Source organism: Mustela putorius, unplaced genomic scaffold, assembly GCF_011764305.1.
Source record: "Mustela putorius furo isolate JIRA1106 unplaced genomic scaffold, ASM1176430v1.1 tig00000407_pilon_pilon_pilon, whole genome shotgun sequence".
Taxonomy (NCBI): Eukaryota; Metazoa; Chordata; class Mammalia; order Carnivora; family Mustelidae; genus Mustela; species Mustela putorius.
Window position 1 is genome coordinate 17388703 of NW_025421373.1, and position 16921 is coordinate 17405623.

At 34.7% G+C, this 16921-nt stretch overlaps 1 protein-coding gene across 3 annotated transcripts in view; it reads right to left on the reverse strand.

Moving 5' to 3' along the window:
* Positions 1 to 16050: 16050 nt before the first annotated feature.
* EMB (embigin) overlaps positions 16051 to 16921 on the reverse strand; it is a 46061-nt gene continuing 45190 nt past the window's right edge. For all 3 annotated transcript variants that reach the window (XM_045079541.1, XM_004737909.3, XM_045079540.1), the window contains one exon: positions 16051 to 16454. In XM_045079541.1, the coding sequence (XP_044935476.1) occupies positions 16437 to 16454 (18 nt within the window). In that variant the 3' untranslated portion in view covers positions 16051 to 16436. The remainder of the gene's footprint in view (positions 16455 to 16921) is intronic.

A 16921-nucleotide genomic window follows, 5' to 3' on the forward strand; every position in this document is an offset into this window, starting at 1 on the left:
AATTTTTTTTTTGTCATAATGATTGTCTTTATACATACCAAGTATCCCTTTGTTCTGGTTTTCTTATTTGACCTTTTACGTCTAGTTAGTCAATTTGTAGTAGAATCCTATTGTTTATCCAACAACGAATGAGGTTATGTATGTAGGTAGGTTATGTTTGTAGGTATACTATTTCTACCATGAAAAGATATATTTGTATGCTTTTCTGTAACCCTCTTCCCCATGTTTATTTTAGTTTTAGATCGTCAATTAAGCATATAAAGTGGTCACCATCAGTTCCTTTGCCAAACTTTCGTTAATCACCTCTTGGTGGAACAAAGCTTGTCCTCTCATAGTTTGCTCAAAAAGTGACCCCTAATATCATGTTTTCAAACTTTCATCTATAGCTTTAACACTTGAAGGAGAGTTTGCCTAGGTAAAAATGCCTTTCTTCTGTCTGTTTCTTCCTTGAATATCCTGAGAAGGTTGGTCATTGTTTTCTTGCTTTACAATTGCTTTTGAGAAGACTGCCAACAGCCTAATTTTCATGAAACTTATATCTTTGCTTAGGCCTGGAGCGCCTGATAAATTTTTTCTTTATATTTAAAGTTGAAAAGTTTCACTAAAATTGGTCTATGTCTTGATTATTTTTGATCACTTTTCAAAGATAATTAGGAAGCCCTATAGATCTGTGTTTTATTTCTGGAAAGGGTTTTGCCTAATAAATATAAATAATAATATTATTCTAGTATTGTTTCTTCTTCAGTAAGTTCAGTTGTACTTACGTGCATCTTCTTTGCTTGGCTTTTTCAACTATTGCCTCTCTAACCAATTTTACTCCATTATCTCAATTTTCATTCTCTCTTTGGTGTTTTCCTGCTTTTGTTTCTCAGGCATCTTGTAATTTCCTCTTCACCCATATGATTTTCTCTTTTTTTCTTTTATTTCTTTCCTAAGATAGATCCACTACCTTTTTTTTTTAATGATTTTGGTAGTTTCTTTCCTCTTTTAAAGTCTTAATTTAAGGTTATTGAGATGTTTTTATATTACCAAATGTTTGAGAATTTCATTTATTTCAGAATATTAGATTCCTTCTGTTGTGCGCACGTGAATGTGTGCAGGCATGTGTGTGTATGTGTGTGTGTGAGTGCATGTGTGTGTGTGTTGGGAGCTTGCATTAGCTAAGTTTTATTCTCATTTGTGGTTTTATTCTTATAATGGCTTTCTGGAGGTCAAACTGTCTTTTACCTTGCATTTCATGAAATGTACTACTGGTGTACGGTGGTTTAGAATATTCTTAATTGAAAAGTGACACCTTTCCCCTTAGTATAGGAAAATGCAATTTTATATCAGGGGCACTTGGAGGATAGTTTTGTGTGTTGAGTTCTAGAATTTTTTTTCTTTTTTCTTTCCGAATTTCTCCCTAATAGCTCCTTGTTCTCATCACTGCACAATCTCCAGAGAACACTTCTCTCTTCTTTTTTACCCTATTCTCTCTAGAAGTAATAACTTTCCAAACGGCATACTTTGAAGTCCTGTATCTATAACCAGTGTTCTGATATATAAGGTCCCCTTTTCAGTATTTTAGCACTTAGAATGGACTTTCTTCTTTCTGGTGGTGATTTAGTACAATCTTGGGCCCTCCGTCTCCTCCTCTTGTCTTCCAGATAGTTTTTCAAGATGTCTGCTCTCTACTTTCTGCAAAGGTTTGGTTATAATTCAAGAAGTAGTTCCACAAAAACATGATGTTTGTCTATTTAACAAGTAATTTGAAGTTGTAGTGTTCACTGTTTTCTACTTTTGTGAAGGGTTGTGGTTTGTGTGGTTTTCTTTTTTGTTACTGTTGTTGATTTGTATAGTTTTGGAGGACATGTTGGGAGATTTCAATTTAAGTGGCCACCATTACTTTGGCTATCCAGAATCAATGTATGTCATGTAAGAATGATTGTTATGTTCCATCTATAGGCTCTTAATTATGTATAGAAGAAAATAAAAACTTTTCAAGATTTAATTCAAAATTTTTAACAATATAGATCCAATTTACTTTTGCAGATTCATCAACCCACTTAGCTCTAAGCTATCCTCCATTTTAATAAATGGTGACACAATTTTTAGCATTTTAAAATCTAACAAATTTATTTATTTTGCCTTATTTCCCATCTTTATGCCTTTGCATGTGCGCTCCTTAACCTGAAAAATTCTCTCCATTAATTACTCTCTAGTTGAAAATATTATTTGTCCATTGGGTTTCTACCTTTCTCTTCAGCTGTAATTAAATACTTACTCTATGATTGTAAGGAAATAAATCAAATCAGGAGTCCTTTCCCACTCTTGAGACTGGAACCACTTGGTGGGATGACTAGAAGCAAATATAGAAGCAAGAGAATATTTTTCTATTTCAAAAGATAATTATTATGGAAGGAATAAATTCAACTAAATCAATCATCTATGATTCATTAAAATTGAACTCCCACTTAGAGTTTTAATAGCATAGGGTGAACTTTTCCTTGATAAACATTATGATTATCAAGTTTTAGTTTCTGTAATATTTCATATTCTTCCAAAGAGACATTTTAAAGATAAAAGAGGTTTTAAATTAGGAAAGTCCTGATTTTGTTTTTTTCACAGCTTGAATATTTTCTATTCTTGATTAACTATTACATGAGACATGAAACAGGACTTTGGGTGCCCATTTGGAATTTTTTTTAAAAAGCCAGTCATTTCTAAAAGAAGACACTTCAATATTTTCCAATTTATAACTGTGGAGATTGACCTCCACCTTCATTTGGAGTCATGAACTCAGGTGATCTCTGAGTTATATCCAGACATTTACAGCAGAACAAGAAGTCAATAAAATTCTGGGGAAGTCTAATTCACTAACAATCTATGATGACTCTGTCAAAAACATCTGAAACTACTGCATTTTAGTCCATAGCCATTCTTAGATTGTAGGAATTGTCTAGTCCAGTTAAATTCAATTTACATGGCTCTTTAAATCCATCTTAATAGTGTAAGTTTGTTGCTGATTTGGCACATATGTTTATTGAGGAACTTCTTGAAATAATTCTATTAAACCCCAATGCATACTAAAATGAAGCATAAAAATATTGAAACATTATTCTCCCTGTTCTGTATATTAGCAGATACCATTGTGCCCCTTAGAAAATTGACTTTTGGTGTCTCCCTCTTTATGTGCCCCTTTCAAGGTAGAGCTTTCCCAAATGAATTATTTCCCTGAAAGAGTGGAGCAAATATTTGTGGAATTTTTCTTCTGCTACTCAAATCAGACCACAGCACAGAGAGCGGGCCTTGACAGTAAGAGACCAAACATATCAAGTCATTTAGGAAATCAGATTTAATGCTCTTTAGCTGATGAAAAAATAATGACTTGTTTCCCGGCTTCTTTTCCTTTTTCTATTTTTCTCTTTCTACCTTGCTCTCAAGCATACACAACACAAACTGCATTTTCATAGCCAAGTTGGAGGATATGTTTGTTCAGAAACAACGCATTATGTTTCTCTCCTTGGTGAAAATAATCATACATTATTAAAAATATTTGGTAGGAATGGTTAATATGAAAAATTACAGGAAAACAATAAAAACTATAAGTAACTTTTTTTTTAAAGATTTTATTTATTTATTTGACAGACAGAGATCACAAGTAGGCAGAGAGGCAGGCAGAGAGAGAGGGGGAAGCAGGCTCCCCGCAGAGCAGAGAGCCCGATGCGGGGCTTGATCCCAGGACTCTGGGATCATGACCTGAGCCGAAGGCAGAGGCTTTAACCCACTGAGCCACCCAGGCGCCCCGAAACTATAAGTAACTTTACCAGATTCTCTTTCTCGCTTTCCTTCAGTCAGGATCCTCCATAAGGATGGTTGTTACCTTTTCTTCTTTCTCTCCTCTTTCTTTCACTCTTTTGACTAGAGTTTGGCTTCTCATTGAAAGGAGATTTATACTAAATAGAAATTATATTTCAAAATCTGGTCCATCTGGACTGTCAAGAAAATGATGGCAAAATGCTTTGTTCTTAGATTATGCTCTACAGTGAATAACATTGATTTCAATTATTTCTCTTAATGTAAGTTTCACCGAACACACATTGATTTTTTGTGTCATAATTTTTTAAACCTTCTTTTAATCTTTTTTTTTTTTTTAAGATTTTACTTATTTATTTGAAAGAGAGGGAACACATGCAGGGGGAGTGGGAAAGGGAGAAACAGGCTTCCCACTGATCAGGGAGCCTGATGCAGGACTCAATCCCAGGACCCCATGACCTGAGCCAAAAGCAGAGGCTTAATGACTGAGCCACCCAGGCACCTCATGTTTTGTCATAATTTTTGCACAAGTTTTTACACATAGTATAAAGATAGCATTTCCCATCAGTGAGATTTGATGTGCACCTCACACAAACATAGGGTTACAGAAAAAGGCTTCTATATCGTCAATTGACTTATATTTTTTGAGACAAGTATTAAGTGAATAATCAAGGACATATAAAATTAGATAAAAATAGACAGATAAAAATACCAACAGCTGGTACTTGGCTTGTTCCAAAGTTAACCCCATCACTACAAATCTAATAAGATCTAATAAGATCACTAAGGTGACCTTAATAAAGTTTAGATTACTACTGTAGATTTTAGCTGATCTTCTTGTTTTAATTCTGACATCCTCCATTCGCCACACAGCAAAGTAATTTTTTTTTAAGATTTTATTTATTTATTTAACAGAGAGAGAGATCACAAGTAGGCAGAAAGGCAGGCAGAGAGGGTTGGTTTGAAACAGGCTCCCCACTGAGCAGAGAGCACGATGTGGGGCTCAATCCCAAGACCCTAAGATCATGACCCAAGCCAAAGGCAGAGGATTTAACCCACTGAGCCACCTATGTGCCCCGGAAGAGTAATTTTTTAATAATGTAAATCACATTGTGTCATGCTTCTGCTCAACACCATCGAATAGCTTCTTATATCAGAACTAACTCATTTTCCACCAATACCTATTTACCATTTTTCTCTGAGAACTTAACCCCCAATATATTTGCCAGTATCTAGAATGAAACTACATTTTCTACTTTCTTGTGGAGTGAGGTATGGCCACAGATACACTTTCCAGGATATAACCTTATAATAAATAGAAGCATTTGCTTTCTGGTGATTGAAATGTAGAGCTGATGGCTGGAGCTCATTCAGCCACCTTAGTCCCCGAGGCTAAAGCCACATTCTGAGAATGATTGAACAGTAAGGAGGGAAAGAGCTATGTCCCTGACAGTTTTTTGAAGCTGAATAGGATGCCTATATCTTAATGGCTTCATGTGAAAGAGAAGTAATCATCTATCTTTCTTAAGCTATTCTAAATATAAATTTTTCATCACTTGCAGCTGTACCTAATTCTAACTTTTCACATGACTGAGAGTAAAATTAAAATCCTTTCCATGGCCTACATGTTCCTTGGCTAATTTTATCCCTCATTTCCTACCCTTCATCCTCATTCAGCTATACTGGACTTCTTGCTGCTGCTTTGACACATCAAGCACATTATTATCTCGTGGTTTGTGTACTTTCTGTCCCTCAGCTTGTTGTATTTTCCCCAGGTATGTATGAAACTTTAGTCTGGTCTCTGCTTGGACCTCCTCCAGAAAACCCTTCTAACTACTGTAGTTTAAAAAAAAAAAAGAGCATAAGTTAATATTTCTTTGTCTGCTTTATTTTTTCTTTATGGCATTTATTAATCCTGGTTAGTATATATATTTATTTGCCTTTTTGTTTCTGTCTTCTCCACCAGAAGGTAAGTTCCATGAGGTCAGAAGCTCACTTGCTTGCTGCTCCATCTCCCAGACAAGAACCTCTTTATGTGCACTTGTAGACGCACTTGTACAACATTTATTTCTTGAATGTATACATGAATAGCTGATTATACATCAATGCGTTTATCTCTGATTCTTACACTGTCATGAAGTCTATATTCTATCTGTTATACCCAGATAGTTAGGCTCATAAGCTGATACTACACTAGACATTTATTTTGATGGTGAGTTTATTAAAGGTCTCCTGAAGAGCCTGCAAAATTGCACATAAATTATTATGTTGTCAGTTTCATTTGACACAGGAAATAGGAAGAAGCTTAGTGAGATTAGACGGTAAGATTTTTTTTTTTAATTATTTGATGGGAAAAAACCAAAAAGGAAATGGTTTCAGCTCAGGTCATGATCTCAGGGTCATGAGTTCGAGACCCTCATTGGGCTCCATGCTCAGTGGGGAGTCGGCTTGAGATTCTCTCCCTCTCTTTCTCTGCTTGAGATTCTCTCTCCCTTGCCATCCCCACCCCTGTTCATGCATATAAATAAATATAAATAAATAAATAAATAAATAAATCTTTAAAAAAAAAAAAAAAGAATTCTTTCCTCAGTCTGTGACATAATTCTGAGAAAATAAACTAGCTTCAAATTGTGATCCTCTATCAGCTTTCTTCCCCAAATGTAACTTCTTGGATTTCTGAGGCTAACCCAAAGGAGAGTGCTAGCTGATACCCAATTTTGTCCCTCACTCGATACTTGGTAGCAACAGTTTTGCCAGATAAAACTTCGTAAACTCCACCACATTCTATTATGTGTGGTGTAAAGGGAAAATTGACAGAAATGAACATGTGAGTTCTTGTTTTTGATCTCAGTTGTTCAAAGCTCATGAAAGTAAAACATTTTGCCACAGTTCCCAGGATTTTGCAAAAAATCAACTGTCTTAGTTCATTCCTTTGGCAACATTCTTTCTCAAGTCAGCCCAGTGCAAGGCCTAAATTTCAGCTCTTGTCTTTTAATAGCTCTCTTTTGGGCTGAGAAGCTTCCAGTCTAAGCTCAATCCTATGGATACTGATTGCTTTTCTGAAACATATTATTACAGTAATTGGAGCCCATTTAGTCTGTGTGCACAATGGTGGCGACAAAGATACAAAGGAATTAGTACTTTGGCAAATTCCTATGATTAGAACAGAAAAATAAGATCGACAGACACATTTCACATGGTTTAAAGTCAGACCAAAGCCCAAACTGAGATGATGTCAGTTACCATTTCACAAGGGAACATCACCATTTCTCTCTACAACTGACTTTATTGACAAGCTTTTGGATCATGAACTCAAAGTGTACTTTCACCTTGAATTGGTAAGCTCTAAAATATACCATAGAAAATAGCAAGACACTACTTAGTAAATGTGAGACGAGAAGACTAATTTTCCTGGCCAAGGATTCATTTTCTTAATCGTGTTTTCCCCCATATAAATAGATTTGTATCATTTCTATCATCTCTTCTTGTACTTTCAAAATTTTTTAAAAATGCAAAACTTTGGCTTCTGTTTCGATGAAAGATGCTTGTTTGTTACAAGGGCTTCCCATAATTTATTTTTTATTTAACTAAATGTTTTGTTTGCTCCAACTCAGGAAACTTCAGGGCTTCACTAGGAGCAAAATTAAAATGTAATTCAATTATGAGTTTCAGGAGTTTTGAAAACATAGAATGTTTCTGAAAGCATACAATTTTAATGCTTCCTGAGCTATCTACCATAGAAGAGCAAACAGACTGGTTCCCGGTATCATGAGAAGCAGATGTCTGCCTCACTAATAAACACGTGCTGCCAATGCTACCTCTAGACACAAACTGTCTCCTGCCACTGCAAATCATTGTAACCCCTGATTGATCACCCTTATCTCCTGCTTCACATGGTAGCAATAATAATGGCTCCACAACCCTATTTGAAGAAACAAATATGAGTAAATGTAGTTATGATAGGGAGATGACATGAATATGAATATTTACTCTGGCATTTTGTGTGTGCAGAAATATTTTGTAAATGTAAAAAGATTTTTATTTAGTCTTGATTATGGATTTATTTCCAAAATAAAGCAATCTTTTTTTTTTTTTTTTTTTTTTTTTTTGGTTAACATAAAGCTAAATTGCTCTTACAGCTATAGTTAGGTACAATGAGGGGTTTAATATAATTTCCATCTCTTACATAGATACAGTAGTTCAGAATAAAGATCCTTATGCTCAGATGATTTCCCAAGTTTGTGCAAAAATGTTGTCAACCAATCAATTATGAGAAGAAACTTATCAACATGTATTTGTCATTTAAATAAGAATAAGACACAGATTTCTTTTTTCCTGGCCAGGACTATCTGATAAGACATTATAATCTGAGCTCATGCACTTGTGACCATTCCTGTTCTTTACTTTTTCACTGGTTTTAGTTGACCTTTTAGGTTGACTTTCTATCATCATATAGGTTCACCTATAATTAAAAAGTAAAAACTTCTACCATATTCCATTCTGGTTCTAATCATTTAATGCCTAGACTACTCAGCCAATTCAAACATCTTTTAAACATCCTGAAAAAATTATGGATTCATAGAAAATTGCGAAGATGGTACAGAGAAGTCCTATTTACCCTTAATTCCATTTCCCCCAATGGTTATATCTTAGGTAAATGTAGTACACTATCAAAAAAAAAAAAAAAGGAAATTGGCATTGGTATGATGTGTATGTATAGTTCAATGTCTTTTTCACATATGTGGATTCATGAAGCCACCAAGATAACAAAATTAATCTATAAAACTAACATATCATCACAAAGATCCCCTGAATGCTCTCTTTAAAGCATATTCACACCCTTTTCCAGCATTGCTAACCCTTAAGAAACACTAATTTGTTTTCCATCTCTATACTCTTTTAATTTTGAGAACGTCATATATATGGAATCATAGCATTTGAGGTAGGCTTTTTTCACTTAACATAATGTCCTTGAAATTTTTCCTAAGTGGGTACATGTATCAAGTGTTTGTTCCTTTTTATTGCTGAGTAATATTCTATGGTTTCAATGTAGTGTAATTTGTTTAAATAGCCACCTACTGAAAGACATGTTTGTTGCTTGCTGCTATGTACAGTCATGTACAGTTTTTTTGTGTGTGTGTAAACCAAAGTTTTCATTTCTCAAGGATAAATGGGATGTGATTGCTGGGTCAGATGGAAAGTGTATATTATTTTAAAAAACTGCTACACCACTTTTCAGAATGTCTGTATGTTTCCATAAGCAATGTATGTGAGATCTCATTTCTGTGCATCCTTGCAGCATTTGATATTGTCAATATTCTTTATTTTAGCTATTTTCATATATGTGTAGTAATAGCTCATTGGGATGTTAATTTATATTTCCTTAACGACTGGTGATGTTGAACATCTTTGTATGTGCTTATTTGCTAAATATCCTCTTTGCTGAAATATCTTTGTGTCTTTTGCTCATTTTCTGATTGGATTAATTTTGTTTCCACTATTGAATTTTGAGAGTTCTTTATTTATTCTGAATATGAAACCTTTGTCAGATATGTGTGTGCAAATATTTCCTCCCAGTGTATAACTTGCTTTTTTATCCTTTTAAGACAGTCTTTTGCAGAGTAAAACTTTTAAATTTTGAAGAAGTATAATTTTTCTTTTATGGATTTTTTTTTAATGTCATGTCTTTGTATTCTTTTACCAAGCTTAGGTTCCAAAGATTTTATTTTACTTTTCTGCTAAAGGATTTATAGGTATTTTTTTAATACTATCATTCTTTTGTTTTAACAAAAATTGTATAAAAATTACCATAATAAGTAAAGAATATTTACCATCTTAATCATTTTTAACTGTACAGTTCAGTAGCATTGAATACATTCACATTGATGTAAAACATATCTCCAACTTTTCATCTTGCAGAAATGAAACTCTGTATCCACTAAAGACCGTCCATGCCTCCACTTCCACCCCTCACCCCCAACCAGAGGTTAACTCCAGGAACACATTTTTGTTGGGCTCTCTTGAGAAGGATGAATTGTTTTACAAAACCTTAATTTTTCTGTGAGTATAACCAAGGAAAACATCATTCTTTCTGTTATTTTTTGCCTTTAAATTCACTTTAAACCGTTCTTAAAAGTATAAAATTCAAAATATACTTTCTAATACTCACTTAAATCTTTAATTCTGAGGACATTTTATTGAATTTAATTGCATATTAGACACAATCTTTGAGTTATATGCAACAAAAATGTTTTTTCTTAAACATTCCAATAAAGATATTTTCTGTGCTATTTATGTGATAGAGAAAAGCATTAAGGAGCATTTAGACAAACATGTTTAAAAATATTAAAATTATTAGAAATTATGTCATAACAAATTCATGTTCCTTGAGTTTTTTCTAAGAAAAAAGTGAAGTTTGGGGCGCCTGGGTGGCTCAGTCGTTAAGTGTCTACCTTGAACTCAAGTCATGATCCCAGGGTCCTGGGATCCAGCCGCACATTGAGCTCCCTGTTCAACAGGAAGCCTGCTTCCCCCTCTCCTACTTCCCCCGGCTTGTGTTCCTATTCTCACCGTGTCTCTGTCAAATAACAAATAAAATCTTTAAAAAAAAAATTATGGTCAAATTTTTATCTTAAGATATACAAAAGCAGTTAGTATAATCATATTTTGTGCTATTTTTATAGTATTAAATAACAGTTAATTACATATGTGATAAGTCTAGTATTTTCATTTGTCAAATAAAACAGAAAAATAAGAATTTGTTCTATTCTTGAAGTAAATTACAAATTAAATAGCAAAACCAACTTTATGAACAAAAGTTCTTTAACATAACAGATAACACACCAAAATAATATATAAATTTTAACCAATACCTTAAACAAGTTGCCCCTAGGATTTTCTCATTTGGAAAATGAGAGGGTAAGAAATAATAGATGTTACAAGTTAATCATGTGACTATAAGTAATTTTGACATGGGTATTCATGAGTGATCCTCTCTGATTTTGTAAGATATTTTTTTATTGTAAAATCATAATCTGGCATTCCTGATTAGCTGAGAATCACACGGGTATTACTATGACACATTAAACATGAAGATAAGCAAGCCCAAAGAACTATCCGGTTCATTTCACAGGTTATCAAAAAAACGACTTTCTTTCCCAGCTTCTCTTATGACTGTGAATCATACTTTTGAATCATAATAAATTTTAATCAGATTACTTTTGGAAAGTAATAAGTCTCTAAGCTTACTAAATTGTCTCATTCTACACATTTCTCTATAGTGGGACTCACCAGGCGTTTTCTAAAGATAGTTCTTTCTCTGACAGTGAATTTCTGTTTATCATTCACACTTGCTACAGACGTCATTGCCGCGCTCGGCTAGATCGTCCGTAGAGTACGTAGATCTCCCTGCAGACTAAAAATGTGACCACACAGTCCATTTTCTGTCTGTTGTCCTGGTGAAATGATACATAGCACCTTCTTTCGTTCTTAGTGTTTGGATGATAAAGTTAATAGTCCCATTAGCTATTGAGAAGTGAAATGGTGGTGGGGCAGGGGGAACTCAAAGAAAGAAAGACTCTCCACATGAACAAAAGTATCACGATTCCCCAGCACCACTGCAGGGACACGAGTACGCTATAGCATAGGTCATGCAAGCCCTAAGGATAAGACTTGGATCTTATTTAACTGACCATCTAAAAGAGTAAATTTATTTTTTAAAAAGATGCTTGATATGGATAGTAGTCTCATTTTCTAAGATGCAGGTAAGTAGAGGCTTAAGCTGTTCAACACAGCTGTTAAACCTAGACTCCTGAGAAGTCATCTCTCTAAGCTTCACTTTTCTGTAATACAGCGGATGATAATAGTTCTGTAGCATAAGATGATGTGATGTGGGGATTCGAGGAGGTGACACATGCCAAAGCAATTAGCACAGTGCCTGTCACATGCTAAGCACTCGACCATGTCAGTTATTATTTTTTTTTTAGAGATTTTATTTATTTATTCGACAAATAGAGATCACAAGCGCAGAGAGGCAGGCAGAGAGAGAGGAAGGGAAGCAGGCTCCCTGCCAAGCAGAGAGCCCGAGGCGGGGCTCCATCCCAGGACCCTGGGATCACGACCCGAGCTGAAGTAGAGGCTTTAACCCACTGAGCCACCCAGGTGCCCCATTATTTAATAATATTATATATTCTCAATGAAGAACTCAATTCAGCACGTAACTGACCTTCTAGATTTAGTGCAAATACATTCCTAAATATCACCGAATTGAAAACGGGCAGTTCTAGTTTTCTTTTTCTCTAGATAAGGATATATTCACAGTTAATTAATGAGAATCAAAGTAGATACTATGTAAATATGTATAATTTAAGATTCCATAATAATTGAGCCATTCATCTATTTTTCATTCATCTAGTAAATATTAATTCAGAGCATACTCTAAGTAGGTCACTGTGCCTCTTAATTAATGCTGGAACACATACTTGAACTTAACTCCCACCTGGAGATGAACAATGGTAATAGGGAGTAAGTCCCTAATTCACTGCATAGCCTTTTTCAATTAGAAAAATTCATTTTCTATAAGGTAGTATAGTAGGTATTCAGTAAACCATTTTGTGTAAGTCTATTTTAAATGCCTTGGAGATGAAGACCTAGGGAATCAGTGAGCAGAACAGACACTTTTTTTCCTTTAGATGAATTTGATTAAAGATAAACTTTCAGTGATCAAAACTGAACAATGAAAGCTTTCTTTAAAAAAACGTTTCTTTTAAGATAAAGTTCTGAGTTGGATCCTGAGATACTCTAATAAGATACTATAAGGTATTGCTTAAGGGAAGAGGAATGAGAAATTAGTGAAGGGCACACAAGCATCAGTACTCTATAGTACTATGCAAACGGATACAGTTCTAAAGCTCTTTATATTTAAAGTCAGTAGATTATACTATTAAAATAAAGGATAAATATAAGGTAAAGATTTGAACTATCCACGAAAAATAGAGAACAGTAGGAGTTTAAATAAGTTGAAAGGGGTATACCCTGTATAACAAATTAGGAATCAGAACTTATTTGCTCACTGGATACTGACATATTATTAAAATCTGATGGGACATTTTATCCTATTACTATGTACTTTTCAAAGTAATAGAAGCAAACATTGACTCATAAAACCTTGTTTATCTCTGTTAATATATTATATTTTAATGCTTCAAAAATTTTTAAAAAGATTTAATTATTATGAGAGAGGGGGTGGGGAGACAGCATAGGGCGGGAGGGCAGAGGGAGAGGAAAAGAGAACCCGAAGCAGACTCCATGCTGAGAGCAGAGCCCGATGCCGGGCTTGATCTCACAACCCTGAGATCGTGACCTGAGCCAAAACCAAGTCTGTCGCTCAACCGACTCAGCTACCCACGCACCCCGGTTATTTTAATTCTGATGTCACAATTTAGATTGTTCTAAATTAATGAAATTTGATTTTTACTAACACATTTCTCTATTCAACACACATTTCATGACATCTCTAACGTATCCTCTCTGTGGTAAGTACACAATCTAGGAAAGAGACAAATGTCTATTTATAATACAGGGTAATAAACACAAAGAAATGTGGAATTATTTGAGCAAATCACATGGTGTACACCCCACTGGGTACAAAAGATCCACCCAGAAGTAATGTCAGATTAAAGTAGTGAAAACTGAACTCAGGTTAGTCAATGCGAGGGGCACAGGAGTGTAGCATTCTGCACGGAATCTCTGTATGTCAAGACTAAATCAAGACACCAGAGAGAGGTCAGCCCTTTGGAAAACTGTAGTATTAGGAAATGGCAAAGGTAAGCCTGCAGAGGTTTGGCCTGGAGGCTTCCATATTAAGTTAGCAAAGCAAGATTTGTATTTAAAAAGATAACTCGGGCAGCTATACAAAAAATGGATTCATAGGAAGATGAGACCGAGGTAGGAAAATCAAGACTGATGCTGTTGCTGTTTTGAGTGTGGGGTGGGGAAGACAGGGGGTGGATTGATGGGCAATAAGAAGGTCAAAGAAGCAAAAAGATTCAGAACTAATGAGTCTCAGTTAACAGAGGGGAAGAAAATACCGCAATAAATTCTGGGTTTGGACCTGAGTGACCAGATCGCTGAGGAAAAAGAGAAAGATATAATTGGAGAAGATTTACACTAAAGCATAAACTGAATATGAAAGTATCTGAGAATTTTAAAACACATTGGGTCTACTTATTCTGCAAGATCCTGGTGGCTGGAAAGATGGATAGAATTTCCCAGAGTAGCTAATATATAACGTGGGACAGATTTCCTACTTCATCTCTTCAGATTTTCAGCCAATTTACAATTGGATATTATGACTTAATCCATTTATCTTCCACATGAGGTTAGTTAACAGAAGCATTACGTTGTTCATCTAAGAGTCTGAAATTTTCCAGAAGTTCTTCCAAAGAAAATCTAAAAAGCCAAAACTCAACTTTAATTTTCTGAGTACTTTTTCTGCGTAAACTTACTGAAATGAATTGCCTTTTCTAGGAAAAAACAGCAAGCATTGACACTTAAAAATTCAATTTACTATACAACTATTTCAGATTATTTTACCATGGGGCAGCAATTTCTCTTGCTTGAAAAATATCTTAGCCTAAATAGTATGGCAAAATGGACAGAATCATACCGCATATGAGATACAAATTATTTTTGGTTTTAAAAAATCCAATCATAAATACATCATCTTGAATTGAATTAGTCAAATAATAGTTCCGATTAATTTTTCACTTAATTCAAATTGTTTATATTAATTAAATGAACTGACTGGGTATCTGCCATCATACAGATACCATCCAAGAGGATGTTATCAAATAATGAATTGAACTGGGCACCTAGGTGGCTCGGTTGGCTAAGCATCTGCTTGGGCTCAGGTCATGACCCTGGGATCCTGGGATTGAGTCCTGCATTGGGCTCCCTGCTCAGCAGGGAGTCTGCTTCTCCCTCTGCCCCTCCTCCTGCTCATGCTCTCTCTCTCTAATGAATAAATAAAATCATTTAAAAAATAATGTATTAAACCAAAACAATGCATGGCTCATGGCTCTAAGACCAAGAATAATATGAAATCTGCCATTACTTCAGGGATATATTCTAGTTCAATAAAATGTGCAGATATAGTTAATGCGCTTTACACAGAACAGTGCTACAACAAAATAATGGGCAGATTCCAAGTCGCCACTTTATGTGTATTATTCCTATTAGTAATATTTTTTAACATTAGTTAAGGTGCCATATAAATTATCATTTTCACTACCACAATTTTGTTATTTTCTCAGCCAGTACACAGTGAACATTTCTAGAAGGTATTTTTCCCCCAAATTATTGAACACCTCTTCTCAAATGTTGAACTCCTAGTCACCAAAAATTGTGGGCTCCTTGCCACCATCCCAAACTCTTCCTCTTTGGCTTCTGATTGTTCTGACCTCTGCGGGACACGACCCACCAGCACTAAGGACACCCAGCATGCTTCGTATCATTGTCTTCAACCCAATCTAGTATGATTTTCATAGTCCACGCAAAGCCACTGACAGTGTTTCATGTCTATTCATGTTTCATTTGATTTGGTTTCAGGGATTTGATAAAGTATTACAGTTATATATGCAATAGAAACTATCTTAATTTTGAAGAAAAGTCTAGGGCCTTTGCAACAACAGAGAAGAATTATTTAGTACTTCTGGATTTTGAACAAAGAAATCATCACTATAAAGCACTAATAATGCATTTTTAGGTTTTTAGCCATCCATGGGTATCAGGACACCAGATACCAGTCAAAGATACCAGGAAACCATGAACCACAGAGGCATCCCTGTAGCAGGGCAATATTATGACTACAGAGACATGTACCCACAGCGTTAATGCCTGGTGGAACTTAAGAAATCTGAAACCCATGGCGTTTAAAAAATGCTCTACATAAAGGCTAAAAGTCACTTTTCCCTAGTGTGTATAAGTAATGGAAATGAGTAGGACAAAGATTGGGAAACATATTTTTGTATGATAGGCGATTTGGGGCAAGTATATGGTTATATTTCCCTGCCTTAAACCAATATTTGTGGAGGAAATGTATGTTTTTCTTCTGCAGATTGCAAATCATTAGCAAAGGCAGAACGTATTCATTTCCTAATAAAGATGTTTTTATCCAATATGACAGAGGGTGAACATTACATGAAAATTATTACAAATATTTCTATACATAGTAAGCATAATTGGAAAAAAAAACAAGGCAAATGGCAAAAGTTTTCTCTTTAATGAATTCTTTGGTTATACACAGGTCTTGAATGACATTAGTTCATGTACTACTAACTGGTTTTGCTGGTATCTCTTCTGTGCATCCCTTGATGACCAAGATGAAATTAGTTATCCTGGGCTATAGGTCATAGAACATATTTAATATGATTTACCTTGCTTTAATGTAAAATAATCACAGAAGGAAAATATATCTTTGGATCTGAGATAGCATGTATTATTGCAAAACTACTGCTGAGCATATCGCATAAACTTTTCATCCTTGTAAAAATAAAAACTCAGATGTTCTTCACGGGAAACATAAACAAAGCTGAAGTAGAAACTATACATCTTCCCATTACTCTTGACACGATGTTTTGCTTTCACTGGCTCACAGCTTCCTGAGTTAAATAAAGCATAAGGAAACATAATTAGTATGTCCTGATTATTCTATAACTTTCATCACTTTAGCAAAGCAAAAAGTGCTAGGAAGGAGTGATCCAAATCACTGCTGAAACTAACAGTATCTGTTTTCTAAATACTTGGGGGTAAAATGTTGATCAACTCTGAATATTTTTATTCTAATCAGTAAAGGAAATAAGCTACTGTGGATTTGTTCATATTCCCAAATATATGGGAGTATATGAGAATTTAAAGAAAGGAGAATCCAGAAAACCTAAGGTGGGGGGGGGACTATGAAAAGTAGAAGGAACTAGCCCTTGGTGACAAATATATATACGTATATATAGGTGGTACAGAAGATATATTTTTAGATTGGTTGCTACATGTTCTCTGATAGAAAAAAGGTGTCATTTATGTTTGTATAACTATATATTTTCTCCCATAATATTCTAAACAACTATATTCA